Consider the following 17,623-nt stretch of genomic DNA (forward strand, 5'->3'; position numbering starts at 1 on the left):
CTCCAAATCCATGTCAGACCCGACCCGAAGGGCTTGGTATGGATTTAGGGGAGGACCCAACATAGTTTTTTTCCCGATTAGTTTTTTTTTCGGCAGTTCTTTTTTTTTACATTCAGCTGTCAGCAGGGGACTCATCGGTTGGTAAGGATGCGGTGACCAGCTTCCCAGCCTGCTCATTAGCAACCAGCTATATACAGTGTGTTTAAAGATAAAATTTAAAAAAATGCAAAATACATGAAAATGCATAAAAAAATGCAGGTTTAAAAATGCAAAATGCACAGAAAAACTTGCCTAAAAACTGTATCAACCGCAACAGCATAGATGTGAACCTAGACTTAATGAAGGCTGCATATTTAATGTAGTAAGGCGTATACGATATTTTATAGACTGGGTTTGAATCTGCTTTGAGTAGACAAAGGGAGGTGCAAAGAAAGCCTCCTTTGTTGTTCTGTCTACTTTACTCATCCATAGTGCTTTAAGAATTCTTTGTTCATTTACAAAAAAAAAAAAAATATAATATATATTATATATATATATATATATATATATATATATATATATACAGAGGGGACGGAAAGTATTCAGATCCCCTTAAATTTTTCACTCTTTGTTATATTGCAGCCATTTACTAAAATCATTTAAGTTCATTTTTTTCCTCATTAACCACTTGAGCCCCGGACCATTATGCTGCCTAAGGACCAGAGGTCTTTTTCCAATTTGGCACTGCGTCGCTTTAACTGCTAATTGCGCGGTCATGCAATGCTGTACCCAAACGAAATTTGCGTCCTTTTCTTCCCACAAATAGAGCTTTCTTTTGATGGTATTTGATCACCTCTGCGGTTTTTATTTTTTGCGCTATAAACGGAAAAAGACCGAAAATTTTGAAAAAAAATGATATTTTCTACTTTTTGTTATAAAAAAAATCCAATAAACTAAATTTTAGTCATACATTTAGGCCAAAATGTATTCGGCCACATGTCTTTGGTAAAAAAAATGTCAATAAGCGTATATTTATTGGTTTGCGCAAAAGTTATAGCGTCTACAAACTAGGGTACATTTTCTGGAATTTACACAGCTTTTAGTTTATGACTGCCTATGTCATTTCTTGAGGTGCTAAAATGGCAGGGCAGTACAAACCCCCCCCAAATGACCCCATTTTGGAAAGTAGACACCCCAAGGAAATTGCTGAGAGGCATGTTGAACCCATTGAATATTTATTTTTTTTGTCCCAAGTGATTGAAAAATGACAAAAAAAAAAAAAAAAAAAATATTTACAAAAAGTCGTCACTAAATGATATATTGCTCACACAGGCCATGGGCCTATGTGGAATTGCACCCCAAAATACATTTAGCTGCTTCTCCTGAGTATGGGGATACCACATGTGTGGGACTTTTTGGGAGCCTAGCCGCGTACGGGGCCCCGAAAACCAATCACCGCCTTCAGGATTTCTAAGGGTGTAAATTTTTGCTTTCACTCTTCACTGCCTATAACAGTTTCGGAGGCCATGGAATGCCCAGGTGGCACAAAACCCCCCAAAATGACCCCATTTTGGAAAGTAGACACCCCAAGCTATTTGCTGAGAGGCATATTGAGTCCATGGAATATTTTATATTTTGACACAAGTTGCGGGAAAGTGACACTTTTTTTTTTTTTTTTTTTTTTTTTTCATAAAGTTGTCACTAAATGATATATTGCTCACACAGGCCATGGGCATATGTGGAATTGCACCCCAAAATACATTTAGCTGCTTCTCCTGAGTATGGGGATACCACATGTGTGGGACTTTTTGGGAGCCTAGCCGCGTACTGGACCCCGAAAACCAATCACTGCCTTCAGGATTTCTAAGGGTGAAAATTTTTGATTTCACTCTTTACTGCCTATCACAGTTTCGGAGGCCATGGAATGCCCAGGTGGCACAAAACCCCCCCAAATGACCCCATTTTGGAAAGTAGACACCCCAAGCTATTTGCTGAAAGGCATGGTGAGTATTTTGCAGCTCTCATTTGTTTTTGAAAATGAAGAAAGACAAGAAAAAACATTTTTTTTTTTCTTTTTTCAATTTTCAAAACTTTGTGACAAAAAGTGAGGTCTGCAAAATACTCACTATACCTCTCAGCAAATAGCTTGGGGTGTCTACTTTCCAAAATGGGGTCATTTGGGGGGGTTTTGTGCCACCTGGGCATTCCATGGCCTCCGAAACTGTGATAGGCAGTGAAGAGTGAAATCAAAAATTCACGCCCTTAGAAAGCCTGAAGGCGGTGCTTGGTTTTCGGGGTCCCGTACGCGGCTAGGCTCCCAAAAAGTCTCACACATGTGGTATCCCCGTACTCAGGAGAAGCAGCAGAATGTATTTTGGGGTGTAATTTCACATATTTCCATGGCATGTTTGAGCAATATATCATTTAGTGACAACTTTGTGCAAAAAAAAAAAAAAAAAAAAAAAAATTTGTCTCTTTCCCGCAACTTGTGTCGCAATATAAAATATTCCATGGACTCGACATGCCTCTCAGCAAATAGCTTGGGGTGTCTACTTTCCAAAATGGGGTCATTTGGGGGGGTTTTGAACTGTCCTGGCATTTTATGCACAACATTTAGAAGCTTATGTCACACATCACCCACTCTTCTAACCACTTGAAGACAAAGCCCTTTCTGACACTTATTGTTTACATGAAAAAGTTTTTTTTTTTTGCAAAAAAATTACTTTGAACCCCCAAACATTATATATTTTTTTAAAGCAAATGCCCTACAGATTAAAATGGTGGGTGTTTCATTTTTTTTTTTCACACAGTAATTGCGCAGCGATTTTTCAAACGCATTTTTTGGGGAAAAAACACACTTTTTTTAATTTTAATGCACTAAAACACGCTATATTGCCCAAATGTTTGATGAAATAAAAAAGATGATCTTAGGCCGAGTACATGGATACCAAACATGACATGCTTTAAAATTGCGCACAAACGTGCAGTGGCAACAAAATAAATACATGTTTAAAAGCCTTCAAAAGCCTTTACAGGTTACCACTTTAGATTTACAGAGGAGGTCTACTGGAAAAATTACTGCACTCGATCTGGCCTTCGCGGTGATACCTCACATGCATGGTGCAATTGCTGTTTATGTTTGACGACAGACCGCCGCTTGCGTTCGCCTTAGCGCGAGAGCAGGGGGCGACAGGGGTGTTTTTTTTTTTTTTTTTTTTTTTTCTTTATTATTTTTTTGCTTTTTTAATCTTACTTTTAAACTGTTCCTTTCATATTTTTTTTTTTAATCATTTTTATTGTTATCTCGGGGAATGTAAATATCCCCTATGATAGCAATAGGTAGTGACAGGTACTCTTTTTTGAAAAAATTGTGGTCTATTAGACCCTAGATCTCTCCTCTGCCCTCAAAGCATCTGACCACACCAAGATCGGTGTGATAAAATGCTTCCCCAATTTCCCAATGGCGCTATTTACATCCGGCGAAATCTAAGTCATGAAATACTCGTAGCTTCCGGTTTCTTATGCCATAGAGATGTTTGGAGCCACTCTGGTCTCTGATCAGCTCTATGGTCAGCTGTCTGAATCACCGGCTGCATTCTCAGGTTCCCTGTTGAGACAGGAGAGCCAGAGAAAAACACGGAAGACGGTGGGGGGGGGGGGCATTCCCTCCCACGGCTTGTAAAAGCAGTCTAGAGGCTAATTAGCCGCTAGGATTGCTTTTACATGAAAGCCGACCGCTGGCTGAAAAGAATGATACCAAGATGATACCTAAACCTGCAGGCATCATTCTGGTATAACCACTCAAAGTCGTGAATGGCGTACCTGAAGACAAAAAAATGGTTAACAATGGTTAACAATAAAGCACAGTAAAGTGTAAATAATTACACACCTGAAAAACAAACATGATAAAACATAATAACAATAACAATAACAATAAAACATTGCAGAATAGAATACAGTAAAAAAGAGCAGAACAATAGAGAGAGAGAATAGAGAGAGAGAGAACAATAAAACAACAACTATTTTTTTTTATTTCATATTTTTTTTTTTTTTTTTACACTTTTTTTGTAACTAACTTTTATAACGGTAACCGGTTCCAGGTTCGGGTCTCTCAAAATGCGATGGCATCTTGGGAGACCCTGTGAAAGTGTGTCCTAGTCTGTGCAATGCTGTACCCTACGCTAATACTCAACTAGTGAATGGTAGCGTTCAAAACATTCACCAATGCAAAGACCAGGATTGTCAGGACAGGAGGGACAATAATAGCGGGTGTCACGCCTATATCCGCGCTTGCTGCAGACACGACATCTTTTTTGGGGGGTTCGTTGGGTAGGGGTACTCGGGAGGACATAAAGAAAATGCCTCTCATGCAGCCGACTGCATTTGGTTGGGGATGTGAATGGGGGAAGTACGGGCGCTGCAGAAGCGGTGGGTTCCCAATTAGGATTGGCGAATGCAGCAGGAAGGGCACTATGGGCACGACAGGCCTGTGTTTGTCTTTTTGGTGGCAGCGGGACACTACTTGTGCTTGCCACCTCACCAGCTTCAACTGCACTTATGGGACTCGCCACGTCACCAAGTGTTACTGCAGTGCTGGTTTGACTACGACCGGGGTGTACTAGGCCGCTGGCGCTTGCCAGTTCACCAAAACGCTACCAAAAAACGTTAGCGATCGCAGGGATCAGGCCTGACTCTGCGAACGCTGCAGTTATGCGTTTAGTGTTTTGTAAGTGTCAGTGATCGATCGATACTGCACTTGGGTGGGCTGGGCCGGGCCGGGCGGAGGGGCAAAACGCAGGTGCTAGCAGGTATCTGGGCTGATCCCGCTAACACTGCGTTTTTGGGAACCCTAAACTGCTGGTGACGCTAGTATAGATCTGATCGGATCAGATATTGATGCGATCAGATACTATACCACTAAGGGAGGTGTACGGTGCGTGCGTGGGTGTTAGCGGTACTGGCGCTAATCTGACGCTGCCTGGGGCTGGTGCTTGCCAGTTCACCAAAACGCTACAAAAAAAACTGTTAGCGATCGCAGGGATCAGGCCTGACTCTGCGAACGCTGCAGTTATGCGTTTAGTGTTTTGTAAGTGTCAGTGATCGATCGATACTGCACTTGGGTGGGCTGGGCTGGGCCGGGCGGAGGGGCAAAACGCAGGTGCTAGCAGGTATCTGGGCTGATCCCGCTAACACTGCGTTTTTGGGAACCCTAAACTGCTGGGGACGCTAGTATAGATCTGATCGGATCAGATATTGATCCGTTCAGATACTATACCACTAAGGGAGGCGTATGCTGCGTGCGTGGGTGTTAGCGGTACTGGCGCTAACCTGACGCCTGGGGCTGGTGCTTGCCAGTTCACCAAAATGCTACCAAAAAAACTGTTAGCGATCGCAGGGATCAGGCCTGACTCTGCGAACGCTGCAGTTATGCGTTTAGTGTTTTGTAAGTGACAGTGATCGATCGATACTGCACTTGGGTGGGCCGGGCGGAGGGACAAAACGCAGGTGCTAGCAGGTATCTGGGCTGATCCCGCTAACACTGCGTTTTTGGGAACCCTAAACTGCTGGGGACGCTAGTATAGATCTGATCGGATCAGATATTGATCCGATCAGATACTATACCACTAAGGGAGGCGTATGCTGCGTGCGTGGGTGTTAGCGGTACTGGCGCTAATCTGACGCTGCCTGGGGCGACGCATATCACCGCCGGGCGATCAGGGGGCTAAACCTTTATTTGGTAATAAACGGCGGGTGCCCTGACACTATAAAAAATAAACGAACTAACCAGCGTCATCCGTAACGGTTATACGGTGATCAGTGGTGAAAGGGTTAACTAGGGGGCAATCAAGGGGTTAAAACATTTATTAGGTAGTATATGGGGGTCCCTGACGCTATAAAACGCTGACGGCGAACCTAAATATTTACCTCACTAACTAGCGTCACCAGCGACACTAATACAGCGATCAGAAAAATGATCGCTTAGTGACACTGGTGACAGGGGGTGATCAAGGGGTTAAAACTTTATTAGAGGGGGTTAGGGGGGTACCCTAGACCTAAAGGGGGGTAATACTCACTGTCCCAACACTGTAACTGTCACAAACTGACACCATGCAGTAATCAGAAAAAAAAAAAAAAAAAAAAAAAAAAAAACTGCTGGTGTCAGTTTGTGACAGGGGGGGGGGGGTGATTGGGGGGGGATCGGGGGGCGATCGGGGGGGGGATCGGGGTGTTTTGTGTGCCTGGCATGTTCTACTGTGTGTGTGTGTGTTGGTGCACTCACATAGATGTCTTCTCTCCTCGGGCCGGAACGGAAAATACCGACCCGAGGGGAGATGACATCACTTCCTTTGCTGCTGTTTAGCATACAACAGCAAAGGAGTGTTTTCATTGGCCGGCGGCGATCGCGAGGGGGGGGCCACGAACGGATGGTCTCCCCCTCATCACCGATCGCCGCTGGACAAAAGACGACCGCCTCGGGCACCGGGGGGGGGTCCGATCGGACCCCCCACCCGCGGAAGGCAAATCACGTACCCTGTACGTGATTTTGCCTGTCCGTGCCACTTTGCCGACGTACATCGGCGTGAGGCGGTCGTCAAGTGGTTAATGTACACACAACACCCCAAGAAAAACTGAAATATCACGTGGTCCTAAGTATTCAGACCCTTTGCTGTGACACTCATATATTTAACTCAGGTGCTGTCCATTTCTTCTGATCATCCTTGAGATGGTTCTACACCTTCATTTGAGTCCAGTTTTGTTTGATTATATTGATTGGACTTGATTAGGAAAGCCACACACCTGTCTATATAAGACCTTACAGCTCACAATGCATGTCAGAGCAAATGCAAATCATGAGGTCAAAGGAACGGCCTGAAAAGCTCAGAGACAGAATTGTGGCAAGGTACAGATCTGGCCAAGGTTACAAAAAAATTTCTGCTGCACTTAAGGTTCCTAAGAGCACAGTGGCCTCCATAATCCTTAAATGGAAGATGTTTGGGATGACCAGAACCCTTCCTAGAGCTGGCCGTCCGGCCAAACTGAGCTATCGGGGGAGAAGAGCCTTGGTGAGAGAGGTAAAGAAGAACCCAAAGATCATTGTGGCTGAGCTCCAGAGATGCAGTTGGGAGATGGGAGAAAGTTGTAGAAAGTCAACCATCACTGCAGCCCTCCACCAGTCAGGGCTTTATGGCAGAGTGGCCCGATGGAAGCCTCTCCTCAGTGTAAGACACATGAAAGCCTGCATGGAGTTTGCTAAAAAAACACCTGAAGGACTCCAAGATGGTGAGAAATAAGATTCTTTGGTCTGATGAGAGCTTTAAATCTAAGCGGTATGTGTGGAGAAAACCAGGCACTGCTCATCACCTGTCCAATACAGTCCCAACAGTGAAGCATTGTGGTGGCAGCATCATGCTGTGGGGGTGTTTTTCAGCTGCAGGGACAGGACGACTGGTTGCAATTGAGGGAAAGATGAATGAGGCCAAGTACAGGGATATCCTGGACGAAACCCTTCTCCAGAGTGCTTAGGACCTCAGACTGGGCCGAAGGTTTACCTTCCAACAAGACAATGACCCTAAGCACACAGCTAAAATAACAAAGGAGTGGCTGCACAACAACTCCGTGACTGTTCTTGAATGGCCCAGCCAGAGCCTTGACTTAAACCCAATTGAGCATCTCTGGAGAGACCTAAAAATGGCTGTCCACCAACGTTTACCATCCAACCTGACAGAACTGGAGAGGATCTGCAAGGAGAAATGGCAGAGGATCCCCAAATCCAGGTGTGAAAAACTTGTTGCATCTTTCCCAAAAAGACTCATGGCTGTATTAGATCAAAAGGGTGCTTCTACTAAATACTGAGCAAAGGGTCTGAATACTTAGGACTATGTGATAATTCAGTTTTTCTTTTTTAATAAATCTGCAAAAATGTCAACAATTTTGTGTTTTTCTGATAATATGGGGTGCTGTGTGTACATTAATAAGGAAAAAAATGAACTTAAATGATTTTAGCAAATGGCTGCAATATAACAGAGAGAAAAATTTAAGGGGGTCTGAATACTTTCTGTCCCCACTGTATATATGTATATATATATATATATATATATATATATATATATATATATATATATATATATATATATATATATATTTGACCTCCAACCAAACATCTGTAGTCTTGTAGTTTCCATTAGGCTGAATGGCTAAAAAAACATAAGTACTCAAGAGAGTATCCATTTGGCGACACAACCCATAAAAAAGCTGTTTCCGTCCAGCTTTTAGTCTATAGTCTCTCTTCAGTTGAATGGCCCTCCACATATGCATCAAATTCCTTTCTGCATCCAGAAGCTTGGGTGGATAAGCTGTTAGGAGTATTTATTGGGTAAACCCGGGGGAAAATTTTGGTATGCTTCTTTAAAAAAACAAACAAAAAATCAGCATGCAATAAACATCAATTAAGTGTTTTTAGCTTTTTTTGATTAATTAACATTTGTTTGTAGAATACAGAAATGCTCTGATGTCAACCAACTGGACACACGTGTTTTGGCTCAGACGTTTTCCTCATGCCTTTTTCAAACCAAAGGACATCACGACAAAGAGGTTTGCGTTGTAGAGGAGCTCATTAAATTCTATGCAGAGATTTTTGATGTGAGTAAGCCATGTCAGATTACACTCTTCGTTGTAATAAAAATAATAAAACATTGTAATCCACATATCATTTTTCATTCTTTTTTATAGGTTAGTGAGGTACAGCTTAAACAGATGGACATTGAAAACCGTTTTATAACCAGGTGGAATGATGCTCAGGTACCCAAGATTGCTTAATACAAGAAAAGTTCCCTTACTAAGTAACTAATGAATGGTCTCCCAGATCTTCTCTCATTTATTTGTTTTAATATCCTGGTGTTTAATATAAAATTTTCTCTAAAATACCTGTATGTCACTTGTTAGGACTTTTTTTTTTAAAGTGACAATTCACAGTTGAGCCTGTTGAGCCAAGATGAGCCTTTCTATTCTTTAAGCTTCATATTCAAGAATACAAAGTTAAACAAAAAAATATATATTTTCCCTTGGCCCAGTAAATAGCAATTATTACAAACAGTTATTGTATTTTTACCACTTGTTATAAACATACTTTTTGCTGGCTGCAAGAGATACTGTGCTGTTGCAAATGGCACCATGCTGCAAAAGTCCAGAATAAGTGTACTAAAACATTAAACTGTTCAGCACTATTCAGAACACAAACAATGCTGAATGAGGCAGATGAAGGACATCTCTTCAGTTTGTTTATATGGCTTTGTTTAGATGTTCGATAATGAAGCAATAAATAAAAGTGCAGAGCTAGTGCTGGGCTTCGATATTAGAAAGCCCCACATGCACTGCATTGAAATTGTTTTGAAAGCATTGTGTATTAAATGTTTAGTAGTAAAAAATGTACTGTACGTACACAGTGTAATATATATATATATATATATATATATATATATATATATATATATATATATATATATACACACAGTATATTTTGATATGGGGGTTGTTAGCTCAAAGGTAGTAGGCCTTTTTAAAGAGTTCACATCACAGAGTTCACACAGGGGATTTTCCAAATTCAGCAAAACAACTAATAACTGAAAATACCAAGCCACTTGGCTCTCTTGTCAGCAGCACTTCTGCTTTCTATTGTGTCTCAGACCCTGGGCTCTTCAGGCTTATTCAGCCTAAGCTTGCCCCACCTCATTGCACAGACCCAATCTTGGACTTTGGACAGTAGACACGTGCAATTCGTTTCAGTCCAAATACAAATTCGGTCAAATTTATGGTTATTTAGAAATAGTAACGTAGTTACAAATTTCGCTGAAATCAGTTAAAAAATTTTTTCGTTAATTCGTTTTCTAATGATTTCCAACTTTTCAGAATATTAGAATCCAGATTGGTTGAAAAATGATCGACCGATTCAAATTCTGTGTGAAGAAATAGCTGGTTGTTAAGCAGAGGGCCGGGAAGTCAGCCGTCCTCGTCCTTAACAACCATAAGTCATCATCTGTCAGCGGGCTTCCCCACTGACAGATTAAAGCTAAAGAATTCCGGCAATTGCTCGGCAATAGAAAAATGTAAAAGAAAAATGGTGTAGAGTCTGCCCCCCTCCCCCCCTTAGTCCATACCAGGCCCTTTGCCATAAAAATGTAAAAAAACAGCGTGGGCCCCCCCAAAAGTCTATACCAGACCCTTATCCAAGCATGCAGCCTGGCAGGTCAGGAAAGGGGGGGACAAGTGAGCAGCCCCCCTCCTGAACCATACCAGGCCACATGCTGTCAACATGGGGGGGTGGGTGCTTTGGGGCAGGGGGGCTCTGGGCCTCTTCCCGACAGCCCTGGGCTGTGGTTGTCGGGGTCTGTGGGTGGAGGACTTATCGGAATCTGGAAGCCTTCTTTAAACTCGCTCGTCCCCCCCTTTCCTGAACTGCCAGGCTGCATGCTCGAATAAGGGTCTGGTATGAATTTTGGGGGGGACCCTACGCTGTTTTTTTTTTTTTTTTTTTTATTTTGGCATGGGGTTCCCCTTAAAATCCAGACTGGGGGGGGGAACCCTAAGCCCTTGTTTTTTTTAACATTTTTCTATTGCCGGCATTCTTTATCTTTACATTCATCTGTCAGTGGGGAAGCCCACTGACAGATGATGACTCATGGTTGTTAAGGATGCGGCTTCCCGGGCCCGCTGCTTAACAACCAGCTATTTCTTCACACAGAATTCAAATCGGTTGATCGTTTTTCGACCGATCCGAATTCGAATCAGTCTGAAAAATTGGAATTTGTTAGAAAATTAATAAATGAAACAAATTTTAATGAAAATGAAATTAAATTTAACGAAAACTAAACAAATTCCGAAAACAAACTGAACTAATTCCATAACGAAACTAAATTAGTACATAAGAAATTAAACTAAACAAATATTTCTATTCTGCACATGTCTACTGGACAGTGTTCTCCCAGCACTCCTGGGTCTCCCACTTTTCAGGAACAGAGGACTCCCTCCAGCCGCCTCTGTGGACTCTCTAGTCACCTCAGCTTTCTCAGTCTATCCAGGCCTGTGTAGCTGTCCTGACTTTGACTTCCCCAGTCCTATGGGCAAGAAGTCCCCCCAACATAAGACCTTGTCTCTTGAAAAGGTCAGCCCTCCTGGCTGAGCACACCACTATCTTCACCATACCTCCAAACTTTCTGAAATGGGAATGAGGGACAAAAGCAAAAGTATGTAGGCACAGGACACACCCCCTACTACAACCCCCTTAAAGGAGAATTGTATAAAAAAAATGATCGGTTAAACCCACAAGTGCATTTTACCACTACTATTCCTTTATATTGGCTTTTGGTATTTACAAATGCAGCAATTTAGAACATTTATGAAAGGTTTAGCACTGGGAAACACTTTATGAAAGATAAATAGTGCATTTTATATACAATATATACATCAGACAAAAATGAGAGACAAATGAGGAGGAATGAGGGACAGAGGGACATTGTTCCAAATCAGGGACAGTCCCTCGAAATCAGGGACAGTTGGGAGCTATGTCTTTACACAGAGACTCTCTCTCCAAATGGCAACAACTGCCTTGAACTATTCTCTGACGTATAACCCTGTACACCTGTGCATTTGAACAGGCTGCAGGTTTCTAGAAAAATCCAGGCACAAGGTTAAAGGTTCTATCCCACCCAAGACTCTTTGGAGCTTTCAAACACCAGGTCCTGATCCAGGATTACAAAACTTGGAGAAGACTCAAAACACAGATTTCTCCGCTCACAATAAATACGCTGGAGCTTTGCATTAAGCCTTAATGCGAATTCTGTGTCATTTATGGCTTCATAACCTAAATTCACATAGTGGCAGGGCCTCTCACTGTCTATATTCATACACAGTATGTATAATATTGTGAATAATGTAATGATATTTATTTCAGGTTCTAATTCCCCAGTCTGGTGACTTGCTGCTTGATGTGTATTTGGAAAGAAAAGATCCCAACACATGTGTTATTATTAGGGTAAGGTCTAAATTAAACTTACTATATTGATACTCTCTGTTGCCTAAATGTTACTCCAGGCAGATATAAAAGACTCAAGTATTTGCAGCTGTGTGGTTATTAATATCTCATTAAATGTATTTTAAAATGCAACCAGGGTAAGTAACTGAACATGAACTGGTATCAGCTGCTTGCAGTACCCGTATAGTAGTGCTGGAAAGGAATAAGCTGTATGAGGAGTCAATCAGTTCATGTGCTGACAAGAAGCATGTTGATAGGAAGAGACAGCAGAGTGACAAAGAGAGAAGTTCATCAATGTGCTACTTCTCTAGTCACTGTCCAAGAACAGGCTGGGTTAGGAAGTGGTTTAAATGATTCTGATTATCAGACCGAGGACATCTAGTAGAAGAAATCTCTGGATTGAAGCTAAATGTTGACGCTAAAGCTATATTTTAGATGATTTTTTATTGGGTTATTCATTTTTATTGTGTTATGCTTGGTTGGAGTTTTGCTTTAAATACAAATAGTGCAAACATTGGCTTATCTCCTGATAATTCCCAACAAACAGTAGCTATATCATAGTGCATTTACATGTTATAACACCAATCTGGATGTGTTATGAAGGCAAACAGCTATTGAATTGTGTTTGTGCAGATAAAATTTGTTAGAAATACTTTGAACTACTGTTATGATTCTGTTTATTTTAATTATTATCACTTTGCAGTGATGCAGTCTAAATTGTTTAAAGTAATAGATATCAAAAGGACTGCAATGTATGCTGTATCTTTTTGCGCAGTGTACAACACATCAAGAAAAATTTTAGTGTGTTTCCCAAAAAAGGACGTGATATGTGTCAAAGTTTATCTTGATGATTTATATACATTAATAAAGATAAATTGGATTGAGGATTAAACATTATGGTCCATCTACTCTCTGCATATAAGTCGCTAATACTGTTTTCAATCCTTTAAAGCAGTGGCGGTGCGTCTATTAAGGCTGCCCCCTCTCTCCAGCCACCGCCTATATTTATCATGGATAAATGTATGCATTGCATAAATCTATCCATGGCCACCCCCTATTCAGGTGTCTGGCCCCTTTTCAGATGCCGGGCGCCTGAATCACAGCAGCAGGGGGTGTTTTTGAAGCGCCTGATTAGAGTCATAGGTTCTAATAGGCTTAAAAAAAATGGACTCGTGGCGCAAAGCATTGCGCTCATAGACCACCCAGATGTGTTAGAAAAGAGAATGAATATTCGCTTTCCTAACACTGAACTGCCTCTCCGCCAATCAGGTGCATGGGTCTGTTACCCATCACCTGATTGGCTTAAAGGACAGGTGCTGCGATTGGACGCCTATCAGGAAGAGGGGAGGAGACGCATGGAGGACACAGGAGCCGCTGTCTGACAAACTGCAAGATCCCACCACTCGCCGCTGTCACCCACTTCCTGACCCGCCACCGAGACAGGGTAAGGGCCGGGCAGGTGGCGAGCGGGCGGGGGGTGGTCACAGTGGCAACATTTGATTGGGCACAGTGGCAGCATTTGATGGGGCAAAATGGCATTATTTGATGGGCACAGTGACAGCATTTGATGGGGCACAGTGGCACTATTTGATGGGCACGGTGGCAGCATTTGATTGGGCACAGTGGCACTGTTTGATGGGCACAGTGGCACTGTTTGATGGGCACAGTGGCAGCATTTGATGGGCACAGTGGCAGGATTTGATGGGCACAGTGGTAGCATTTGCTGGCACAGTGGCTGTGTTTGATGGGCACAGTGGCTCTGTTTGATGGCACAGTGGCTGTGTTTAATGGGCACAGTGGCTCTGTTTGATGGGCACAGTGGCTGTGTTTGATGGCACAGTGGCTGCGTTTGATGGCACAGTGGCTGCGTATGATTGGCACAGTGGCTGTGTTTGATTGGCACAGTGGCTGCGTTTGATGGCACAGTGGTTGCAATTGATGGCACAGTGGTTGCAATTGATGGCACAGTGGCTGCAATTGATGGCACAGTGGCTGCAATTGATGGGCACAGCGGCTGCGTTTGATGGGCACAGTGAGGCTGCAATTGATATTTCTTTTTCAGAATTTTTCAGTTTGTTTGCGCCCCCCCAAAAATTTTGAGCACCAGCCGCCAATGCTTTAAAGTATCATTCCCCCTAATTGTAATTCTTCTAAATTGACAACTGCAATTCAGTGCAGGCATCCTGAGGTACATAATGTACATGTACCTTTGAATAGTATCTTCAGCTCCTCTGAACTCCCACAACTCAGTGTGCTCAACGTTCTCAGAGAAACTCGGGGATTGACAAACACCCTTCCGCCTTCTACAGTTCCCTATTGGTTCTTCAAAGTGAAAAATGGTCTCCAAACAGGAAGCTTTGCGAGTTTGCAGAGGAAGGATCAGGAGCCTTTTGATTTTTTTTCTTTTTTGAGACTTTATAGATTTTATATTAGTTTACTTAGAATTTCAAGGGTCCTAGACCAAAGAAAATATCTTACCTGTGAACATCTGAGGCTTTCTGCATTGCATTCACGGATCCAGGCAATATCTGATTGCCTCTTGGGGGATCTGGAAGAATTTTTTTTCCCCTGCTGATGCAAATTGGATCATGCTTTGCTGTTTTTTGCCTTCCTCTGGATCAACTGTGGGTATAGGATTGTGTATTTAGTATTGTAAATGTTTTTATTTTCCCTTTTATTGGTTGGATGGACCTATGTCATTTTTCAAACAGACTAGCTATGTAACTATGCATTGTGACTGTCACTATAGAGTGTATACAGTGCAGTAGGATTGCTTTAATTCTACTCTGCCCTATAGTTTTCAAACAGATGGGAAATAGAAATGAAATTGAGAATGGTTTAGTCTTCCCTAAATCTGATATTTGCATAGGGCTGAATGCTGATAGGCTAAATGACCTACTGTCTTCTTGTATCTCTTGCAAAGGCAGGACTGATTTTTATTATGTCCATCACAGGCAGCTTCTGATTTGTTGTTTTTGTGACCACAAATGCGTGTGTCTACATAGTTGCTTACACTTATATTACAAGTTACAAAATTTAAGTAGAACTTATTTTATTTATGTCATTTTTACCCCCTCCTGTATTGAATAAATAGTTTGCCAAGCTTTACTTACACTTTTCATTCTTCAGCGATGTCCCCAGTTTCGTCCTTGGCTCAGCACTGACAGTCCTTTATGGGCAGAACCCCATTCATGTCATTCAGTCCTTTTTCTGTGAGCCCAACCTGTTGAGTAATCACACCAGTTTTGCTCACGATACTGAGTACAAGACTGAGCACCTTTCACATGTCAATACATGAACGCCTAGGCAACTAGGATGATTTACCCGCCCCCACAACCCCCAAAGAAGAAGAGAAAGCACTAAACCAGCTAGCAGACTGCAAGTAAAGTTATGTATGTTTATTTTAATTAAAAAAAATGAGGGGGGGATAGGTGGTGAGGGAGTCAACATTGTTGGAGTTCCACTTTAAGTAGATGAATACATGTGGTGTAATGTGGATATTTAATGTATTTATTTATTTTTTATATATAGTATTATTCTTTTGCTTCTTGTAATGGTAGCAGAGGTTGGTCATATCTTGAAATTATAAGAAATCAGTGGGTGATTGTTTGTTTATTGAATTTGACATGATTCAGTATTACACATATGGACATATTATAATGAAATACTGTAAAAGCCTGTTAAAAAAAAAAAATAATCACTAGGGAATAAACATTATTCGGTTCTCATTTTTAGGTGTCATCTACTATGAGGGCTGCAGAGGTTACCAGCTGTGTAGTTGGTATAAAAAATATCACTTTGTCTAATGAAATGTTTTGGACCACATTTGAAGTCATCGAGCATGGGGAACTGGGTGTGTTATCCTTTTGTATTTTCTAACATAATTTTAAAGTTTTTTTTTTAAATCAAAATGTATAGGGTCTTGTACATAAATTTGTCAGAAATAAGAACTTTTTAGACAATGCGCTTTTTCTTTTAATTTTTCCTTTTGATAATATGGCCAGGGGCATATTAAAGTCAATAGGGGCCCTGGGCAAATTATTGTGTGAGCGCTCTCAACCAATTTGGATGGATATTAACTGGAGAATAGAATGTCAGACTAATGAAACCCTTATTGTCTAGGATTTTGCAGAGAGGGGAGAGTATATTTGTCTCATCATTGGTGTAAATATTACTTTGTGTTTTTTTTGGGTTGTATAACACTAGTGTTACTAAACACACGCAGTTTGATTTACTCCGTCCCTTCTATTTCTGTATGTGGATTATAGCACTGTAGTTATTTTAATAAAAAAAAAATCTAAGTACCTTTTTCCTAATCAATATACAGCTGTCACATGACCCAGCTTTTCCCAGCCTGTCTGCAGGGAAACATAAGCAGGAGGAGCTTCTACTCCTCTGCTGCTGATCACATGTTAAAAACACAGCCTTTGAAATACAGAGTAAAAATAAATAATTAGAGTGATTGTAACATTTTTATAAAAAAAAAAAAAAAATAACAAACATGTCATACTTACCTGCTGTGGCAGTGGTTTTGCTCAGAGTAGCCACGATCCTCCGCCTCTTGGGTCGCCTGCCGGCGTTTTGGGCCCCTCCCCTTTGCCGAGTGCCCCCATAACAAGCCGCTTGCTGTGGTGGTACTCGTGCATACTCGCTTCTTAGCCGGCTCTCTGCATTCTTAGCCCCCTGCTCTTGCCTCACTGACTATGATTGAGATACAGCAGCAGGAGCTAATGGCTCCTGCTGCTGTATCTCAGCCAATGAGGAGGGAGAGACCCGGTCACATGTACATCTCTGGATCGAGATAGGGCTTAGGTAAGTATTGGGGGCTGAGGGGGGAGCTGCAAACTGAAGATTTTTCACTTTCATGCATAGAATGCATGATGGTAAAAACCTACTGCCTTTAAAACCACTTTAATAATAATACACGGTTTTAAATTATCATACAAATCTATATTTGAAATCAAATCTATATTATTTTTGGCAATAACATGGGGTGGGCAGATTTCTGCCAGTCATAGTCTGTGTCACCCCCCTCCAGCCCGTGTCTTATAATAACAGGGAGGAGAAGCTTCCATCAAAAAAGATGTAATATCCCACCCCATTGTGTCTAGCTGGTTAGTGGGCATGGAGGAGGAGGGTGTGAGGTTCAGAAGAAATTGGCTCTTTTGCCCCCCTCTTTAATCTGACCACGAGTTTGGGAGCATCCAATAGAGAAACCACAGTTCTGTTTGTAAGGAAAGCGGTTAGGGGTTCCTTTTTTTTTATACTGTTATCCTGAATGAGGCACCGGTATATGTTAAAGGATAAGTTCATTTGGCTGAGGGGTGCAATCCTAGGCTTTTGTAGGCACATCCTGCAACTTTTAACCCATACCTCCATATGGGCTGTCAGTTTAAAAGCTGCAGGGCTTGTAAATGAACTACAAGGGTGCTCATTAGCACCTAGCTATTCATTCAGAAGTACAAGCCATCTGCCAAGGTGGCAGTAGTTTTTGAATTGTGACAGTGGGGAGAAGATCCCCCGCCCCTGCTGTCAAACTGAGGGTGAGACCAGGAGGAAAAGGGGTAGGAGCTGGGAAATATAAACCACTGTGATGTTACTGCCCAAATGTTGTCA

The 17,623-nt window shown here is 41.8% G+C and overlaps 1 protein-coding gene across 2 annotated transcripts in view; it reads left to right on the forward strand.

Annotated features, from left to right (window-relative positions):
- ARAP2 (ArfGAP with RhoGAP domain, ankyrin repeat and PH domain 2) overlaps nt 1-17,623 on the forward strand; it is a 604,561-nt gene that overhangs the window by 418,924 nt on the left and 168,014 nt on the right. For both annotated transcript variants that reach the window (XR_012237041.1, XM_073608952.1), the window contains exons 23-26: nt 8,472-8,619; nt 8,710-8,778; nt 11,927-12,007; nt 15,743-15,860. Coding sequence is in view for 1 of the 2 variants with exons in the window: in XM_073608952.1 (XP_073465053.1) it covers nt 8,472-8,619; nt 8,710-8,778; nt 11,927-12,007; nt 15,743-15,860 (416 nt within the window). In the remaining variant the exon portion in view is untranslated. The remainder of the gene's footprint in view (nt 1-8,471; nt 8,620-8,709; nt 8,779-11,926; nt 12,008-15,742; nt 15,861-17,623) is intronic.

Source organism: Aquarana catesbeiana, linkage group LG01, assembly GCF_042186555.1.
Source record: "Aquarana catesbeiana isolate 2022-GZ linkage group LG01, ASM4218655v1, whole genome shotgun sequence".
NCBI classification, from domain to species: domain Eukaryota; kingdom Metazoa; phylum Chordata; class Amphibia; order Anura; family Ranidae; genus Aquarana; species Aquarana catesbeiana.